This window comes from Bombina bombina, chromosome 3 (genome assembly GCF_027579735.1).
Source record: "Bombina bombina isolate aBomBom1 chromosome 3, aBomBom1.pri, whole genome shotgun sequence".
Classification (NCBI taxonomy): Eukaryota; Metazoa; Chordata; class Amphibia; order Anura; family Bombinatoridae; genus Bombina; species Bombina bombina.
In genome coordinates this window covers 587,357,018-587,376,104 of record NC_069501.1, presented here as the reverse complement: position 1 = coordinate 587,376,104, position 19,087 = coordinate 587,357,018, and the positions used below count along the sequence as shown (strand labels likewise).

Sequence of the window (19,087 nt, the reverse complement as noted above, 5' to 3'; positions counted from 1 at the left end):
CTATTTCCTGGTTAATATTCTTGTTGGAAAAAACTTTGGAAGGAAACCAGGTTTAGTACACAAAACAACCTTATCTGAATGGAACACCAGATAGGGCGGATTACACTGCAAAGCAGATAACTCAGAAACTCTTCTAGCAGAAGAAATAGCAACCAAAAACAGAACTTTCCAAGATAACATCTTGATATCTATGGAATGTAGAGGTTCAAACGGAACCCCTTGAAGAACTGAAAGAACTAAATTCAGACTCCAGGGAGGAGTCAAAGGTCTGTAAACAGGCTTGATCCTGATCAAAGCCTGAACAAAAGCTTGAACATCAGGCACAGCTGCCAGTCGTTTGTGTAACAAGACAGATAAAGCAGAAATCTGTCCCTTTAGAGAACTCGCTGATAATCCCTTATACAAACCTTCTTGGAGAAAGGAATGGATCCTAGGAATATTGATCTTACTCCATGAGAATCCCTTGGATTCACTCCAACAGATATATCTTTTCCATATATTATGGTAAATTTTTCTAGTTACAGGTTTTCTGGCTTGTACCAGAGTATCTATTACAGAATCCGAAAACCCACGCTTAGATAAAATCAAGCGTTCAATTTCCAAGCCGTTAGCTGGAGGGAAACTAGATTTGGATGTTCGAATGGACCTTGTACTAGAAGATCCTGTCTCAAAGGTAGCTTCCATGGTGAAGCCGATGACATATTCACCAGGTCTGAATACCAAGTCCAGCGTGGCCACGCAGGAGCTATCAAGATCACTGAGGCCCTCTCCTGCTTGATCCTGGCTACCAGCCTGGGAATGAGAGGAAACGGTGGAAACACATAAGCTAGGTTGAAGGTCCAAGGCGCTACTAATGCATCCACTAGAGTCGCCATGGGATCCCTGGATCTGGACCCGTAGCAAGGAACCTTGAAATTCTGACGAGACGCCATCAGATCCATGTCTGGAATGCCCCATAATTGAGTCAACTGGGCAAATATCTCCGGGTGGAGTTCCCACTCCCCCGGATGGAATGTCTGACGACTCAGATAATCTGCCTCCCAGTTTTCCACTCCTGGGATGTGGATCGCAGATAGGTGGCAGGAGTGATCCTCCGCCCATTTTATGATTTTGGTCACTTCTCTCATCGCCAGGGAACTCCTTGTTCCCCCCTGATGGTTGATGTAAGCAACAGTCGTCATGTTGTCTGATTGGAATCTTATGAATCTGGCCTTTGCTAGCTGAGGCCAAGCCCTGAGAGTATTGAATATCGCTCTCAGTTCCAGAATGTTTATCGGGAGAAGAGACTCTTCCCAAGACCATAGCCCCTGAGCTTTCAGGGAGTTCCAGACCGCGCCCCAGCCCACTAGACTGGCGTCGGTCGGGACGATGACCCACTCTGGTCTGCGGAAGCTCATTCCCTGGGACAGGTGGTCCTGGGTTAGCCACCAACTGAGTGAGTCTCTGGTCTTCTGATCTAATTGAATCACTGGAGACAAGTCTGTATAGTCCCCATTCCACTGTTTCAGCATGCACAGTTGTAATGGTCTTAGATGAATTCGCGCAAAAGGAACTATGTCCATTGCTGCAACCATCAACCCTACTACTTCCATGCACTGAGCTATGGAAGGTCGTGGAACAGAGTGAAGAACTTGACAAGCATTTAGAAGTTTTGACTTTCTGACATCTGTCAGGAAAATCTTCATTTCTAAAGAATCTATTATTGTCCCCAAGAAAGGAACTCTTGTCGACGGAGACAGGGAACTTTTTTCTATGTTCACTTTCCATCCGTGAGATCTGAGAAAGGCCAGAACGATGTCTGTGTGAGCCTTTGCCTTTGAAAGAGACGACGCTTGTATCAGAATGTCGTCCAAGTAAGGTGCCACTGCAATGCCCCCTGGTCTTAGAACCGCTAGAAGGGACCCGAGTACCTTTGTGAAAATCCTTGGAGCAGTGGCTAGCCCGAATGGGAGAGCCACAAACTGGTAATGTTTGTCCAGAAAGGCGAACCTTAGGAACTGATGATGATCTTTGTGGATAGGAATATGTAGATACGCATCCTTTAGATCCACGGTAGTCATAAATTGACCCTCCTAGATTGTAGGTAAAATCGTTCGAATAGTTTCCATTTTGAACGATGGCACTCTGAGAAATTTGTTTAGGATCTTTAAATCCAGAATTGGTCTGAAAGTTCCCTCTTTTTTGGGAACTACAAACAGATTTGAGTAAAATCCCATTCCTTGTTCCACGGTTGGAACTGGGTGTATCACTCCCATTTTTAACAGGTCTTCTACACAATGTAAGAATGCCTGTCTCTTTATTTGGTTTGAAGATAAGCGAGACGTGGAACCTTCCCCTTGGGGGTAGTTCCTTGAATTCTAGAAGATAACCCTGAGAAACTATTTCTAGTGCCCAGGGATCCTGAACATCTCTTGCCCAAGCCTGAGCGAAGAGAGAGAGTCTGCCCCCTACTAGATCCGGTCCCGGATCGGGGGCTACTCCTTCATGCTGTTTTGGTAGCAGCAGCAGGCTTCTTGGCCTGCTTACCCTTGTTCCAGCCTTGCATCGGTTTCCAAGCTGGTTTGGTTTGCGAAGCATTACCCTCTTGTCTAGAGGCTGCAGAGTTGGAGGCCGGTCCGTTCCTGAAATTGCGAAAGGAATGAAAATTAGACTTATTCTTGGCCTTGTGGGAGGGCGTGGCCCTTACCCCCAGTGATGTCTGAGATAATCTCTTTCAATTCTGGCCCAAAAAGGGTTTTACCCTTGAAAGGGATATTAAGCAATTTTGTCTTGGAAGATACATCCGCTGACCAAGACTTTAGCCAGAGCGCCCTGCGCGCCACAATTGCAAACCCTGATTTTTTCGCCGCTAATCTAGCTAACTGCAAAGCGGCATCTAAAATAAAGGAATTAGCTAACTTAAGTGCGTGAATTCTGTCCATAACCTCCTCATACGGAGTCTCTCTACTGAGCGACTTTTCTAGTTCCTCGAACCAGAACCACGCTGCTGTAGTGGCAGGAATAATGCACGAAATAGGTTGCAGGAGGTAACCTTGCTGTACAAAAATCTTTTTAAGCAAACCCTCCAATTTTTTATCCATAGGATCTTTAAAAGCACAATTATCCTCGATAGCAATAGTAGTGCGCTTGGCTAGTGTAGAAACTGCCCCCTCGACCTTAGGGACTGTCTGCCATAAGTCCTTTCTGGGGTTGACCATAGGAAATAATTTCTTAAATATAGGAGGGGGGACAAAAGGTATGCCGGGCTTCTCCCACTCCTTATTCACTATGTCCGCCACCCGCTTGGGTATAGGAAAAGCGTTGGGGTGCAACGGAACCTCTAGGAACTTGTCCATCTTGCACAATTTTTCTGGAATGACCAGGTTGTCACAATCATCCAGAGTAGATAGCACCTCCTTAAGCAGTGCGCGGAGATGCTCTAATTTAAATTTAAATGTCACAACATTAGGTTCTGCCTGCTGAGAAATTCTACCTGAATCAGAAATTTCCCCATCTGACAAAACCTCCCTCATGGCCACTTCAGATTGGTGTGAGGGTATGACAGAGCAATTATCAGCGCCCTCCTGCTCTACAGTGTTTAAAACAGAGCAATCGCGCTTTCTCTGAAAAGCAGGCATTTTGGATAACATATTTGCTATGGAGTTATCCATTACTGCCGTCAATTGTTGCATAGTAACAAGCATTGGCGCGCTAGAAGTACTAGGGGTCTCCTGCGTGGGCAAAACTGGTGTAGACACAGAAGGAGATGATGTAGAACTATGTCTACTCCCTTCATCTGATGAATCATCTTGGGCAACTTTACTATCTGTGGCAGTACTGTCCTTACTTTGTTTGGATGCTATGGCACAATTATCACACAATTTTGAAGGGGGAGACACATTGGCTTCCATACATACAGAACATAGTTTATCTGAAGGCAGAGACATGTTAAACAGGCTTAAACTTGTCAATAAAGTACAAAAACCGTTTTAAAACAAAACCGTTACTGTCTCTTTAAATTTTAAACAGGGCACACTTTATTACTGAACATGTGAAAAACTATGAAGGAATTGTTCAAATTTAACCAAATTTTCACCACAGTGTCTTAAAGCATTGCACCCCAAATTTCAGACCTTTAACCCTTAAAATGAGGAAACTGGAGCCGGTTACAGTTTTAACCCCTCTACAGTCCCAGCTACAGCCTTTGCTGCGACTTTACCAAACCCAGGGGGGTATACGATACCAAATGAAGCCTTCTAGGAACCTTTTCAACTACTTTCAGACCCACACACATGCAGCTGCATGTCCTGCTCTCAAAAGTAACTGCGCAGTAATGGCGCGAAAATGAGGCTCTGCCTACTACAGGGAAGGCCCTTCCTGACTGGGAAGGTGTCTAAGCCAGTGCCTGACGTAAAAAAACGTTCCCCAAAGTTTATAAAGTGTGAATTTCAACATTAAGCTGTATAAAATGCCTAAATAAAGCAATCGATCTAGCCCATAAAAGTGTCTACCAGTTTTATAGCCCATATTAAGCCCTTTATTCTGTTTGAGACTAAGAAAATGGCTTACCGGTCCCCATGAGGGGAAATGATAGCCTTCCAGCATTACACAGTCTTGTTAGAAATATGGCTAGTCATACCTTAAGCAGAAAAGTCTGCCAACTGTTTCCCCCAACTGAAGTTATCTCATCTCCACAGTCCTATGTGGAAACAGCAAACGATTTTAGTTACTGCTGCTAAAATCATAATCCTCTCACAAACAGAACTCTTCATCTTTTTCCGTTTCAGAGTAAATAGTACATACCAGCACTATTTTAAAATAACAAACTCTTGATAGTAGAATAAAAAACTACAACTAAACACCACATACTCTTCACCATCTCCGTGGAGATGCTGCTTTTTCAGCGGCAAAGAGAATGACGGAGCCTGGGAGGGACTATATGGACAGCTTTTGCTGTGCTCTTTGTCATTTCCTGTTGGGGAAGAGAATATTCCCACAAGTTATGGATGACGCCGTGGACCGGACACACCAATGTTGGAGATATATATATATATATATATATATTATTTTTTTTTATTAAAATGTTTGGATTTTGGAATTCCGGATTTGGGGATTTATAGCTGTATATGTTTTTTATGTACTTGTTTATTACAGTTTAGTTCCTATACTAGAAGTTAAGTTTATGGCCTTAAAACATCTTCAAATCATATGACAATACTAAGCATTAATCTAGTGGTTTGCAAATTTAGTGCATTTATGGAATAAAAAAAGCAGTGGCAACGAGGTTTTATCTGTTGTCATTCTCCATGTATTTGTGCATTATGTTAGTACAGATATCAACAAAACTGTAGCGTTACAAACAACCACGGACATGAAACATATTGAGATTATAATATAAATTGTTTAATTATGCATAAAAAAACTCTCTGCAATATGTTATGGGTTTCCAATAAGGAGCATTGGAAATGCACACAGTAGACTTCACAACAAAATCCTGCTACATATCACAAAACTAAGCAAGTTTCCTAACAAACTAACCATGGCTAGCTGTGTTTGCCCATTTAAAGGTTTCTTAGGTGGGTGAGTGGTGGGGAGAGGGATAGTTTGGCCATTGACAATTGCTGCAAAGAAGGTGATTTCATGTTCATTTAAAGCAAACTGAAAAAGTATTTAAACTTACCCCTAGTATCTCTACATATTCATACACTTGTGCTTCTAGAAATGCTATGTCTTTGTTCTTCTCAGTGTCTCTGTAAATACATTAAAAATAGAAAAATACATTAATTGCATGCATTCCTGGACTGTCAAGGAGTAGCCTTTTTATAGAAACGTCACCAAAAATAATAAATGAAATGTTGGGTTACTACAAGTCTCCAGAAATGATTATTTTTTTATGTAAATTTATATAACATATCTGCTGGCGTTTCTATTTTTGTACCTAATCTCTGCACATTAGCTTCATTAAACATTTTAATTATAGAATAATCCTTTCCTCATAATTGACTAATTAAAATAGTAAAGGAAATTATACAATTTTTTTCCTTTGTTGTATATATAAAAAAAAAAAAAAAAAAAAAAAAAGGTAACTTAAAAAATTTAAAATAGAGGTTTCTCATTAAAGAGAAAAATATTTCTTTCATTGCAGAATCTAAAATAGAACATTTTAAAACATCACAGTTTTTTGGTATAACTAATCCACTAATACTTGTGCAGATATTTTTTTGTTTTTAGAGGTGTCACAATCCAACAACAAAGTTTAACTTACTTAAAGGGACAGCCTACACCAGAATTTTTATTGTTTTAAAAGATAGATAATCCCTTTATTTACCCATTCCCCAGTTTTGCATAACCAACACAGTTATAATAATATACTTTTAACCTCTGTGATTATCTTGTATCTAAGCCTCTGCAAACTGCCCCTTTATTTCAGTTCTTTTGACAGACGTGCAGTTTAGCCAATCAGTGCCTGCTCCCAGATAACTTCACGTGCACAAGCACAGTGTTATCTATATGAAATACGTGAACTAACACCCTCTAGTGGTGAAAAACTGTTAAAATGCATTCTGAAAAGAGGTGGCCTTCAAGGTCTAAGAAATTAGCATATGAACCTCCTAGGTTAAGCTTTCAACTAAACAGGAAGCGGAGCACTGCGTAAAATAAAAAGTTCTCTTTATTGAAGCAATATTAAAAAACGAAAACTACAAGGAGATAAAGGGTGCTATTCCTTGCAGTGGGTTCAGCTCAAACAGCTGCTGTCATGTTTCGGCATTCCGCCGTTATCAAAGCTGCAGCTTTGATAACGGCGGAATGCCGAAACATGTCAGCAGCTGTTTGAGCTGAACCCACTGCAAGGAATAGCACCCTTTATCTCCTTGTAGTTTTCATTTTTCGTTTTTTAATATTGCTTCAATAAAGAGAACTTTTTATTTTACTCAGTGCTCCGCTTCCTCTTTTGTGCTGTTTCTGTGATCTACCAGCGTGAGCACTGAGAGAGGAGACTGCTCCTCGCACTATCCCTAACTTCCACACTGCTGAACAGACCCTGCAGCCGAGCTTCCCCTATCCGCAAGAGGATTGGTTGAGATCGATTTCACTCCAATCAGGAGGGAGCGTTTGAGCAGAGGACGTCTTCCAACCAATCACCGCAAGGGAAAAACACAGGGAAGTGTTAGGTGGTTCCCGCCCCCCTCCCTCCAGAAACGTCTGACGAGGGAGTACAGGTACCAACAGCGGACGCAGTTTGAAAGCCACATCGGACAGGCTGAAGGAGAAGAGCCACCGGCATACCGCACATACCGCTCACAGGTTTCAGTGATCCTGCCCCCAGGACCGGATGTATCAGAGGTGAGAGGAGGGGGTTATAATTCCACCACTAACGACTGTTTGGTTATTTTCTACCTATTGGGTCTGTGAAGTTTCTGCTTACTACAGTGACTATAGCTCCTTTTTAACTCTCGACACACCGTACAGGGACATCCACCTTTCTTGTATAAGCTTTCAACTAAGCATACCAAAAGAACAAAGCAAAATTGGTGATAAAAGTAAATTGGAAAATTGTTTAAAATTACATGCTCTATCTGAATCATGAAAGTTTATTTTGGCCTAGACTCTCCCTTTAAGTTTTGTTCATCAGCCAGTGATCAAATAGTCCATAAAGCGATGGTAAGTCCAAGAGTTTAAAAAAACGCTAGGATTTATCATCACTATAAATAAATAGGACTTTAGTCATTAGTTTGTAAAAAAAGGGTATTAAATATACCCTCTGTGCCGTGGCCTACTCACTAAGCATAGCGGCTCTGTCCGCCCACGGCACAGTTCTGTTTTCGCGATGAGGTGACGTTTCCACCTCTAAACCAATAGCCTTGCTAGCATACGGAACACTATCAACAGTGCTGTGTCATGGACAGCCGGAGCCACTGAGTTTACAAATGAGGCTACGGCACAGAAAAGGTAAGTTTAGTACCCTTTTATCAAAACTGATGAATGAAAATCCTACTTATTTAGTGATGGTAAGTAAATCCCAGCCTTTTTTAAAGACGCTCGGATTTACTATCACTTTAAGGGCTAGTTGAACACAGATATTCATTCATGTTAGCATAAACTTTTTTTTATCCAAAAGACATGCATGCTCCTAAAACTACCAAGGTATACTCTTCAATAAAGGATACCAAGAGAACTAAACAAAACTGATAGACGTAGACTTGAAAGTTGTTTAAAATTGCATGATATATCTGAATCCCAAACATTCATTTTGACTTTACTGTTCCTTTAACCCTTTCACCCTAATGCTGAGCCAATTTTGAGCTTTTTTTTAGCTACATACATTTAAATCCTAAGTCAAAATTTCAGTGAGTGACCCACATCATTATTTTCATGAGGCCCAGCAGATTCACAATATGCTGTTATGATATTTATAATTCATGGCATGTTAAATAGCTGCGGCAAAAACTGTAAAAAAAAAAAAAAAAAAGATGTTCTACTTCTTACATTTTAGTCAATAATATTGAAAATCACCCAGTGCCAACTGCTGTTACTGTGATAACCTTACTAAATTGTCATCAAGGGTAGCCACATGAAATAGGGCCTATACGAGCTTTTGGGGTTATAATATAGATTAGAGAGGTCCCATTGTAAAGTACAGAAATAAAAGCACTTTTTTTCTTGCACAGTGCTCAGTTACCACAGTGATCCCCTGACTATGCAGACAAAATTTATATATATTTTTTTTTTTTTTAATAAGAGAGGGACTTATAGAATATAAACTTTATTAGGGGACATAACAGATTTATTTTTAGTGTGTATATAAATGTAACAACCTCAAGCAAATCCCAAAGTGTTTATTTTTACCAAAAGACCTGCTTGATATTACTGCTCAAAGACCACCACCAATAGAAATTAGCAAGCGATTTCTGCAGATTAAAATTTCAAAAAGGTTTCTGGATACGTTGTGGAAAATCTAAACACCACCAGAAATAAGGAAACAAACATTTAGAATCATAATGTTATACATTCTTCATTTTTATCAGATGGAAAGATTCTATACCGTCAGCCAACTCATAGAAACATAGTTTTATGGAGTAACATAAAACTGACAGATTGTAAATCATTTTTGATCTTATCCATTTACCTTCTGGTTCCCTTTGCTTTGGGATTTTTTGCAAACAGTGATGATTCCAGGGCCTCTAGTGATTTACCTTTAGTGCTAAAAAGTCGTTGAGCTCTTTCTTCCAAAGTTCTAGGTATAAAGAAATACTGTTTAAAAAAAGAAGCTGTAAAAATTGTCTGTATTCTGTATACTAATGCCATCACAAAAACCACTCAGCTGTTTTATACATTTTTTTCATGGAGGTGGATGGGGGAGGGGCTTGGAGATTAAAACAAAACGTTAAAAAGCAAGGGTTAAAAAAAAAGTGTTTCTTTTAGAAATTAAATATATAGATTTGCATTAATATATATATATATATATATATATATATATAGATATAATATATATATATATATACACACACACACATACATACATATATATATATTTAAAAATGAAAGGGATAGGAAAGTCAAAATTAAACCTGCATGAATCAGAGCATGTGATTTTAACACACTTTTAAATTCACTTCTATTTTCAAATGTGCTTCATTCTCTTGGTATCCATTGTTGAAAAATAATACGCACATATCTATACTAGTGGGAGCTAGCTGCTGAATGGTGCCTGCACACAATTATTTCTTGTGATTGGCTAACTAGATGTGTTCATCTAGCCGTTAGTAATGCAATGCTGTTCATTAAGCAAAGGATAAGAAGACAATTAAGCACATTTGATAATAGAAGTAAATTGGAAAGTTGTTTAAAATTGTATGTTCTATCCAAATCATGAAAGAAAATTTTGGGTTTTCCTGTCCCTTTAATATTTTAAAACAATGTTTCTAGTAACAGACAAAAAAAAGAAAATGTGCAAACACATACAACCAATACTCAGAAATACTTTCACTTTACAAGTAATATCTATAGTTTCAGATTATAAAATGCCATATTTTTATGACTACTTCCTTTTACAAAACCTATACTGTAACAATGTTTGTAGCCTACTAACTGCAAATCGTTAATGGAAAATTGAACATCTTACCCTCCACATTTTAGTCCCAATGCCAAAAGAGCAGACTTTAATCTATCCAATCCAAGAGAGGCCAATTCCTAATAGAAATACAAAAAATGTCAATAGTTTTTCCTAAAATACATCTTCCTGTAGGCTAACAAATCAACTTTATGTCATAACTAACAATTTTCAAATTAAATAAATAGACATGAAAATATTTATTTCATGATTCTGAGCATACAATTCTAAACAACTTTCCAATTTACTTCTATTATCTAATTTGCTTCATTCTCTCGGTATCCTTTTCTGAAAAGCATAGGTAGGTAAGTTCAGGGGCAGTAATGCACTACAGAGAGCTAGCTGCTAATTTGTGGCTCCACATATATGCCTGCTATCATTGACTCACTTGATGTGTTCAGCTAGCTCCCAGTAGTGAATTTCTGCTCCTAAAAAAAAATAAAAAAAATAATATATATTGAGAATGAAGAAAATTTGAGAATAGAATAAAATTGGAAAGTTTAAAAAAGTCTGCAATATACAGGAAGTCCAATATATTGGAAGTTCAGAACACTGTTATATTCCAGTGTCATTGGCTGCACACCCTAGTGATCTATTGATAACTGTCCCTAATTGGTCACAGGAGAGAAGGCAACCTAAGTTTCAACATGGCAGCTCCCATTGTTTAATAGACACTAAAACTTTACCCTTATACATCTACATGTAATTCTCAGACTAATCTTTTCTTTGAATGCATCATTCTATCATTTATTTTGTGTTTAATGTCCCTTTAAGTGACCTGCATACACAAAATGGTCCAACTAAATATAATGGGGCTTGGTCTAACCAACTAATTGTTATTGTTGGTAAAATATTTTAGGGCCTATAAAGTTTACATTTTAGGCCAAGACACCGTTTATTGCATTCTTAATTCTTAGATGGTTAAAAAAAAATAATCTATATTACATACCAATACCATGTTTGTTGTGCAAAGAATCTCTAATATGCTTTGAGCTATTTAATTTCATAGCCTGGCTATTATCAATATTTCTAAATGCTTACCTCCCAAGAAGAGAAGGCAGACAAGTCCAAGTGAGCTCCAGAATGAGTGAGGGCACTGCTAGCTTCTTTCTAGAACAGCAAACAATGAACGTTAGGGATAGAACATTTATTTAGTCAAATAAAATCAAGTGCAGTAACAGAGAAAACAAGGACAGTAAGTCTGAGGACTTTGGCTGTAACAGTATGCAATGAAAATCCAAAGTGTACACGTCTCTACTACACACACAAAACAATTTCTGATTGTAGCATTTAAACATACTGCATGACATTTATGAGGCTAAGTAAAGTGGACAGCAAAATAAAACAAAAACAAAAAAGATATTTATTTTACTTATTGAATAGTTTCACTTATTAAAAACTGGAAAATAAGTCTCAATCTAAACTGACTAAAACATTTTTATATGAGCAATGTGCACATGCATTTACAGTGCTCGGCACAACAGAATTGTTTATATGGTGCTTGTATTTGCGTTTGAGGTGGTGATGTGCTTCTGAATAAACTGTCTACTTTTGTACAAGAGTGGGTCACTGTGCAAGTTTAATTAACTTGCCTAAAGCAAGTGAATTATCTTGGCCCCCTGGTAATACTTACCTGTGAGACCCCCTCTCCTGAGGGGCGTGGACAGAGCTATCCACTTCCCTCATTTACATAAAAGCCTTAGGGAGACACCACCCCTTCCTCCTCCTAGCTCTGTCCAGTCTGCTAGGTGGACAGGGCTAGGAGTCCCTCTCCGTTTTTCCTCCTTCTGGGCTAGAAAAGAAGTTTAGTTTTTGCTTAGCTTACTTGAGCCTATTTGTGTGGTGTCCTTCCAGTTGTCCGCGCCATTTGTTGCTGTGGCCATGGTCACTAGACTAGATTGGTGATAGGCAGTAGGAATAACCGTTCCTTATGGTTTCCATGTGGGGGCCGCCATGTTACTGTGACGCCATCGGTAAGAGATATCACGGGGGCCACGTCTGAGGGCTGTCTTTTTTGTATGCCAGCGCGCGCATGAACTCTTTAAAGCCTTGGCGTGGTTTTCAACTGCAGCGTTCCTTCTCTTAACCCTACGAAGATACCGGTACTGACAAACATCTTTAGGATCTGACATCTTGGTATCTACCTTCTTTGGTAAGTGCTATGCACTCGTTTTTTGCAAACAAATTTTTTCCCTATGGGGATTTATTTTATAAGCTTCTTGGGCTTAATATAAAATTAATGTATGTTCAGCATTCATAATGGAGAATGAGAACGGTCCAGGTCAGCTTCAGCCTAAACCTGTTACAGCCCAGGAGGAATCAGGGGCAACTACAAGGTAGGATTTATTTTATTTGTATTACTATATGTATTTTTATGTTATAAGTACATATTATTTATTATGGCTGGTTATACCTTTTTCATTGTAATACAGCCCAGCCTATGCCCACCTGTTCCCTTTGTGATAATCACTGCTGGCAGGACAAGAAACTGTGTAAATTGTATATTGGCCAGATTTATGGTGGAAGCTTTTCTCAAACACCTGAGGGTTCTTTGGATTACTTGCAAAACCTTAATAGTGCCTCTGATGGTGAAGATTTAGAATCTGACTTACCTATAGTGTTTGACACTGCAAATATTTCTAAGTTTATTAAAGGGATTAAGAGTTCCCTGGGCATTGAAGATGATCTGTCCCAAGTACCATCTGATTGGTTTAACTCAAATTCTGCACTAGTTTTTTCCTGTTTCTTATAATTTAACCCCTTAAGGACAAGGCCATTTTTCAATTTCTTACCTGGGCTATTTTTACATTACTGCTGTGTTCGTGTTTAGCTGTAATTTTCCTCTTACTCATTTACTGTACCCACACATTATATACCGTTTTTCCAAAGATAACATTATTTTCATATCTTATAATTTACTATAATTTTTTTTTATAAAATATGATAAAAAAAACACTTTTTCTAACTTTGACCCCCAAAATCTGTTACACATCTACAACGACCAAAAAACACCCATGCTAAATAGTTTCTAAATTTTGTCCTGAGTTTTTTTTTTTCAAAAGTAGTGATAGTTACATTGTAACACTGATATCTGTCAGGAATCCCTAAATATCCCTTGAAATATTTTTTTTTAGTAGACAACCCAAAGTATTGATCTAGGCCCATTTTGGTATATTTCATGCCACCACTTCACCGCCAAATGCGACCAAATAAAAATTGTTCACTTTTTCACAAACTTTTGGTTTTTCACTGAAATTATTTACAAACAGCTTGTGCAATTATGGCACAAATGGTTGTAAATGCTTCTCTGGGATCCCCTTTGTTCAGAAATAGCAGACATATATGGCTTTGGCGTTGCTTTTTGGTAATTAGAAGGCCGCTAAATGCCGATGCGCACCATACGTGTATTATGCCCAGCAGTGAAGGGGTTAATTAGGGAGCTTGTAGGGTTAATTTTAGCTTTAGAATAGACATCAGCCTCCCACCTGACACATCCCACACCCTGATCCCTCCCAAACAGCTCTCTTCCTTGCCCCACCACACAATTGTCCCGCCATCTTGAGTACTGGCAGAAAGTCTGCCAGTACTAAAATAAAAACGTTTTTTTTTTACTTTTTTTTTTTTTAAATATTAATTCTGCCTTTTAAGATCCCCCCTTAGCCCCCAACCAGCTCTCTAACCCTCCCCCCTCTACCTTATTGTCCGCCATCTTGTCCATATAATTTGTTTTTTTTAAATAAATAACCCTATTTTTTTCATATAGTGTAGCTTCCCCTCTCCCGGATCCCTTTCCAAACTATTTTTCCCCCCACCCTCTCCCTTTCCCCTCTCCCTCCTTTCCTTGAGTATAATTGCCGTGTGTGCACGCTCCCGAGCCCCGCCCCCTCGCATGCTCACGGACACGTTCATCACAGGATCCAGAGCACGCACTGGCGATGGGCCGCCCACCCTCCAATGATCGGCACCATTGCTTGCCGATGCAGAGGGGGCCACAGAGTGGCCTTCTATGCATCGGCAACTCTGTATGTAATTCTATTTCTGCAGAGAGAAGCCACGTCGCTGGTCCTTAAGGGCATAACGACCGTCGTACAGAGTACGATGTTGGTCGTTAAGGGGTTAAAGCCTATATACTTAAATATTTTTCTAAACCAGATAAACAGTGTGGAGTTCCAGATAAAGTATATAAAAATCTTCCTTTGGAAAAAGCTTTTCATAACCAATTTGTCTCTACTCCCAAGATTGATGCTGCAATTGCTAGACTTTCAAAAAAAGATGATTTTCCTTTAGACTATGCAGGATCATTTAAGGCTGCCATGGATAGAAAAATGGAACAAAATTTAAAGAGACAATTTTTAACCTTAAAAGCTACTGAAGTGTGGTCTTCTAACCTGTCTAAGGTAATACAAATGTTGCATCTTTTCTTTCAGATTTTAATATGGTAATGTATTTTTGTTCATCAGCTGCTGTTAATATTTTGGAGCTTAATGCAAAGTCTATGACTACGACATTGGGAAGCTGATCCAGGTTCCAAGCTGAATTTATTAAGTTTTCCTTTTGAAGGAGACATGCTGTTCGGTAAGCAATAGGAAACTTTAATATCAAAAGAGAATAGGAGGTAAGAGTCCTTTTCTCCCACAGGTTTACAGAGGCCGAAAGGGACCCTCTTTTGTCCAGACAGTGTAATATGCATAAAAATTTAAAGGTTTCCTCTGGAAGGGAATTCTTTCAGCATCAAGATGGAAGATCCAACTTTCAGTTTAGAGGTAGGGGACGTGGTAAGTCCTTTCCTTCCTTTCAGACCAAAAAACATTGATGGTGGGCCGTCCCAGACCTTTCCTCTGGGAGGAAGGTTACTCAATTTCAGAGAGGTCTGTCCAGTATATCAGAACAATGGGTTCTGGGAATTCACGGTCGGAGACTGCCATTTTCAATTTTCAGCTCTTCCCTTCAGGATATCCACTGCTCCAAAGGTCTTTACAAAGGTGTTGGTCCCCCTTATAGCAGAACTACATGTCAAAGATCAATTCATAATCTATTATCTAGATGATATTCTCCTGGCAAGTTCACAACAAGCAGCATTTGCTCACAGGTCCATTCTTCTTGACGTCCTTCAGGATCACGGTTGGGACATAAATTTTCAAGAGAGTCAGCTTCAACCCTGTCAAAGGCTAGTGTTTCTAGGAGCACACTTCAATACACAGAAGGAGATTGTGTCTCTTCCAAATGTTCGAGTCAAATTTCTTCTAAAGTATTTCTAACAGTCATGCCAAATATCTTACGGCCCACCAATGGATGAAGCTCCTGGGTCACATGTCCTCAGTAATCCATATGGCGAGATGGGCCAGATGGAGAATGCGTCCGTTTCAGACACACTTCTTACAAGAATTCAACAGAAGCAGGGGACTGTCCTAGCATATCAGAATACTTTTTAATCTGAGAATCTCTCTTCTTTGATGGTCAAAGTCAAAAAACCTATCCAGGGGACTTCCTCTTCAGGAGACAAAATAGATCATTATGCAAACAGATGCCTGCAAGACAGATATGCCCAAAAGTATGTTGGAGAAGAAACATCAATCTCTACCATCAAAACTTCTGGAGATCAGGGCAGTATTCTTGGTTCTCCTTGCATTTCAGCAACTATTGGAAGGAAAAGCGGTAAAGATCTTAACCGACAAAAGACCAGCTGCAGCTATCTCCAGTTCCAAGGAGGTACAAGAAGTTTAAATGCATTGAAGGAGGTATCTCCAATCTTCAGATGGGCACAACGCCACATTCAGTCTCTCTCTGCAGTCCATGTCCCGGGGATAGAGAATGTCAAGGCAGACTACTTGAGCAGAAGTCAAATTTCTCTAATCGAATGGCAGCTGAACGGGTGGTTGTTTCAGAGGATAATCAGCCTCTGGGGACTTCCAGAAATCTATCTCATGGCCTCTGCATTGAATCATCAGGTTCCGAAGTTCTTCAGCCGTTACCCAACACCTCTTGCCTTAGGGGTGGATGTCTTTCTCCACGATTGGTCATACAACCTTCCATATGTCTTCCCTCCAAGTCCTCTCATTTCGAGGTTATTGAAAAGGATTCTGCTGGAATCAGCTACCTTCATTATTATCCTTCACTTTTGGCCTTCAAGGCCTCGTTTCCTCTGGTACTCAAACTAGCAATTCAACCTCCATGGCATCTTCCAATCTCTTGGGACATGCTGAGCCAAGGACCAGTGGTTCATCCGAATCCACACCAATTCAGGTTAACGGACTGGTTGCTGAGGTCTCAAGATTACAACAATTAAGTGTTTGAGCTCCTGTCATTCAGACACTTCAAGCCCGAAAGGGAAATACATCTAAAGCATACTATTGTATCTGGGATATCTTCTCATCATGGATGATTTCACATGATATCTCTACAGCAACAGTCAAGATATTTTATCTTTTGGATGTCCTTCACAATGGTTTTCTTAAAGGCCTTAGTGCTTGAACTCTTAAGGTTAAAATTTCTGCAATATCTGGGTATTAGGTGGGCTCAGGACCCTCTGATAATTAAATTCTTTCATGCTTTGGCCCATATCCGTCCATCTGTCAAAACACGAATTTCGTCCTGGGACCTGCCTTTGGTTTTGGACTCTCTTCTGGAATCTCCCTTTGAACCTTTACGTGAGGTTTCCTTATGGTTTCTCGCCTAAAAAACATAATTTATGTAAGAACTTACCTGATAAATTCATTTCTTTCATATTGGCAAGAGTCCATGAGCTAGTGACATATGGGATATACAATCCTACCAGGAGGGGCAAAGTTTCCCAAACCTCAAAATGCCTATAAATACACCCCTCACCACACCCACAATTCAGTTTAACGAATAGCCAAGCAGTGGGGTGATAAAGAAAGAAGTAGAAAGCATCAACAAAGGAAATTTGGAAATAATTGTGCTTTATACAAAAAATCATAACCACCATAAAAAGGGTGGGCCTCATGGACTCTTGCCAATATGAAAGAAATGAATTTATCATGTAAGTTCTTACATAAATTATGTTTTCTTTCATGTAATTGGCAAGAGTCCATGAGCTAGTGACATATGGGATATCAATACCCAAGATGTGGAGTCTTCCACTCAAGAGTCACTAGAGAGGGAGGGAATAAAATAAAAACAGCTATATTACGCTGAAAAAATAATCCACAACCCAAAAAATAAGTTATTTTCACTTTGAAAAGAAAAAAACTTAAATCAAAAGCAGAAGAATCAAACTGAAACAGCTGCCTGAAGAACTTTTCTACCAAAAACTGCTTCCGAAGAAGCAAATACATCAAAATGGTAGAATTTAGTAAATGTATGCAAAGAGGACCAAGTGGCTGCTTTGCAAATCTGATCGACTGAAGCTTCATTCTTAAAAGCCCATGAAGTAGAGACTGATCTAGTAGAATGAGCTGTAATTCTTTGAGGCGGGGTTTGACCCGACTCCAAATAAGCTTGATGAATCAAAAGTTTCAACCAAGAAGCCAAGGAAACAGCAGAACCTTTCTGACCTTTCCTAGGACCAGAAAATAAAACAAATAGACTAGAAGTCTTCCTGAAATTTTTAGTAGCTTCCACATAATATTTCAAAGCTCTTACCACATCCAAAGAATGTAAGGATCTCTCCAAAGAATTCTTAGGATTAGGACACAAGGAAGGGACAACAATTTCTCTACTAATGTTGTTAGAATTCACAACCTTAGGTAAAAATTGAAAAGAAGTCCGCAAAACTGCCTTATCCTGATGAAAAATCAGAAAAGGAGACTCACAAGAAAGAGCAGATAGCTCAGAAACTCTTCTAGCAGAAGAGATAGCCAAAAGGAACAACACTTTCCAAGAAAGTAGTTTAATGTCCAAAGAATGCATAGGTTCAAATGGAGGAGCCTGTAAAGCCCTCAGAACCAAATTAAGACTCCAAGGAGGAGAAATTGACTTAATGACAGGCTTAATACGAACTAAAGCCTGTACAAAACAGTGTATATCAGGAAGTATAGCAATCTTTCTGTGAAATAAAAACGGAAAGAGCTGAGATTTGTCCTTTCAAGGAACTTGCAGACAAACCCTTATCCAGACCATCCTGAAGAAACTGCAAAATTCTAGGAATTATAAAAGAATGCCAGGAGAATTTATGAGAAAAACACCATGAAATGTAAGCCTTCCAAACTCTATAATAAATCTTCCTAGAGACAGATTTACGAGCTTGTAACATAGTATTAATCACTGAATCAGAGAAACCTCTATGACTTAGAACTAAGCGTTCAATTTCCAAACCTTCAAAATTAATGATTTGAGATCCTGATGGAAAAACGGACCTTGAGATAGTAGGTCCGGCCGAAATGGAAGTGGCCAAGGCGGGCAACTGGACATCTGAACCAGATCCGCATACCAAAACCTGTGTGGCCATGCTGGAGCCACCAGCAACACAAAAGACTGTTCCATGATGATTTTGGAAATCACTCTTGGAAGAAGAACTAGAGGCGGGAAGATGTAAGCAGGTTGATAACACCAAGGAAGTGTCAGCGTATCCACTGCTTCCGCCTGAACATCCCTGGACCTGGACAGGTATCTGGGAAGTTTCTTCTTTAGATGAGAGGCCATGAGATCTACCTCTGGTGGACCCCACATCTGAACAATCTGAGAAAACACATCTGGATGGAGAGACCACTCCCCTGGATGTAAAGTCTGGCGGCTGAGATAATCCGCCTCCCAATTGTCTACACCTGGGATATGTACCGCAGAGATTAGACAGGAGTTGGATTCCGCCCAAGCAAGTATCCGAGATACTTCTTTCATAGCTTGGGGACTGTGAGTCCCACCCTGATGATTGACATAAGCCACAGTTGTGATATTGTCTGTCTGAAAACAAATGAATGGTTCTCTCTTTAGTAGAGGCCAGAACTGAAGAGCCCTGAGAATTGCACGGAGTTCTAAAATATTTATTGGTAATCTCGCCTCTTGAGATTTCCAAACCCCTTGTGCTGTCAGAGACCCCCA

At 39.5% G+C, this 19,087-nt stretch overlaps 1 protein-coding gene across 1 annotated transcript in view; it reads right to left on the bottom strand.

Annotated features, from left to right (window-relative positions):
• Positions 1–19,087, bottom strand: part of SF3A3 (splicing factor 3a subunit 3) — a 71,731-nt gene that overhangs the window by 33,565 nt on the left and 19,079 nt on the right. The window contains exons 9-12 of the mRNA XM_053707158.1: positions 11,132–11,200; positions 10,103–10,170; positions 9,107–9,214; positions 5,660–5,729 (exon numbers count right to left, since the gene is read on the bottom strand). Of these exons, the coding sequence (XP_053563133.1) occupies positions 5,660–5,729; positions 9,107–9,214; positions 10,103–10,170; positions 11,132–11,200 (315 nt within the window). The remainder of the gene's footprint in view (positions 1–5,659; positions 5,730–9,106; positions 9,215–10,102; positions 10,171–11,131; positions 11,201–19,087) is intronic.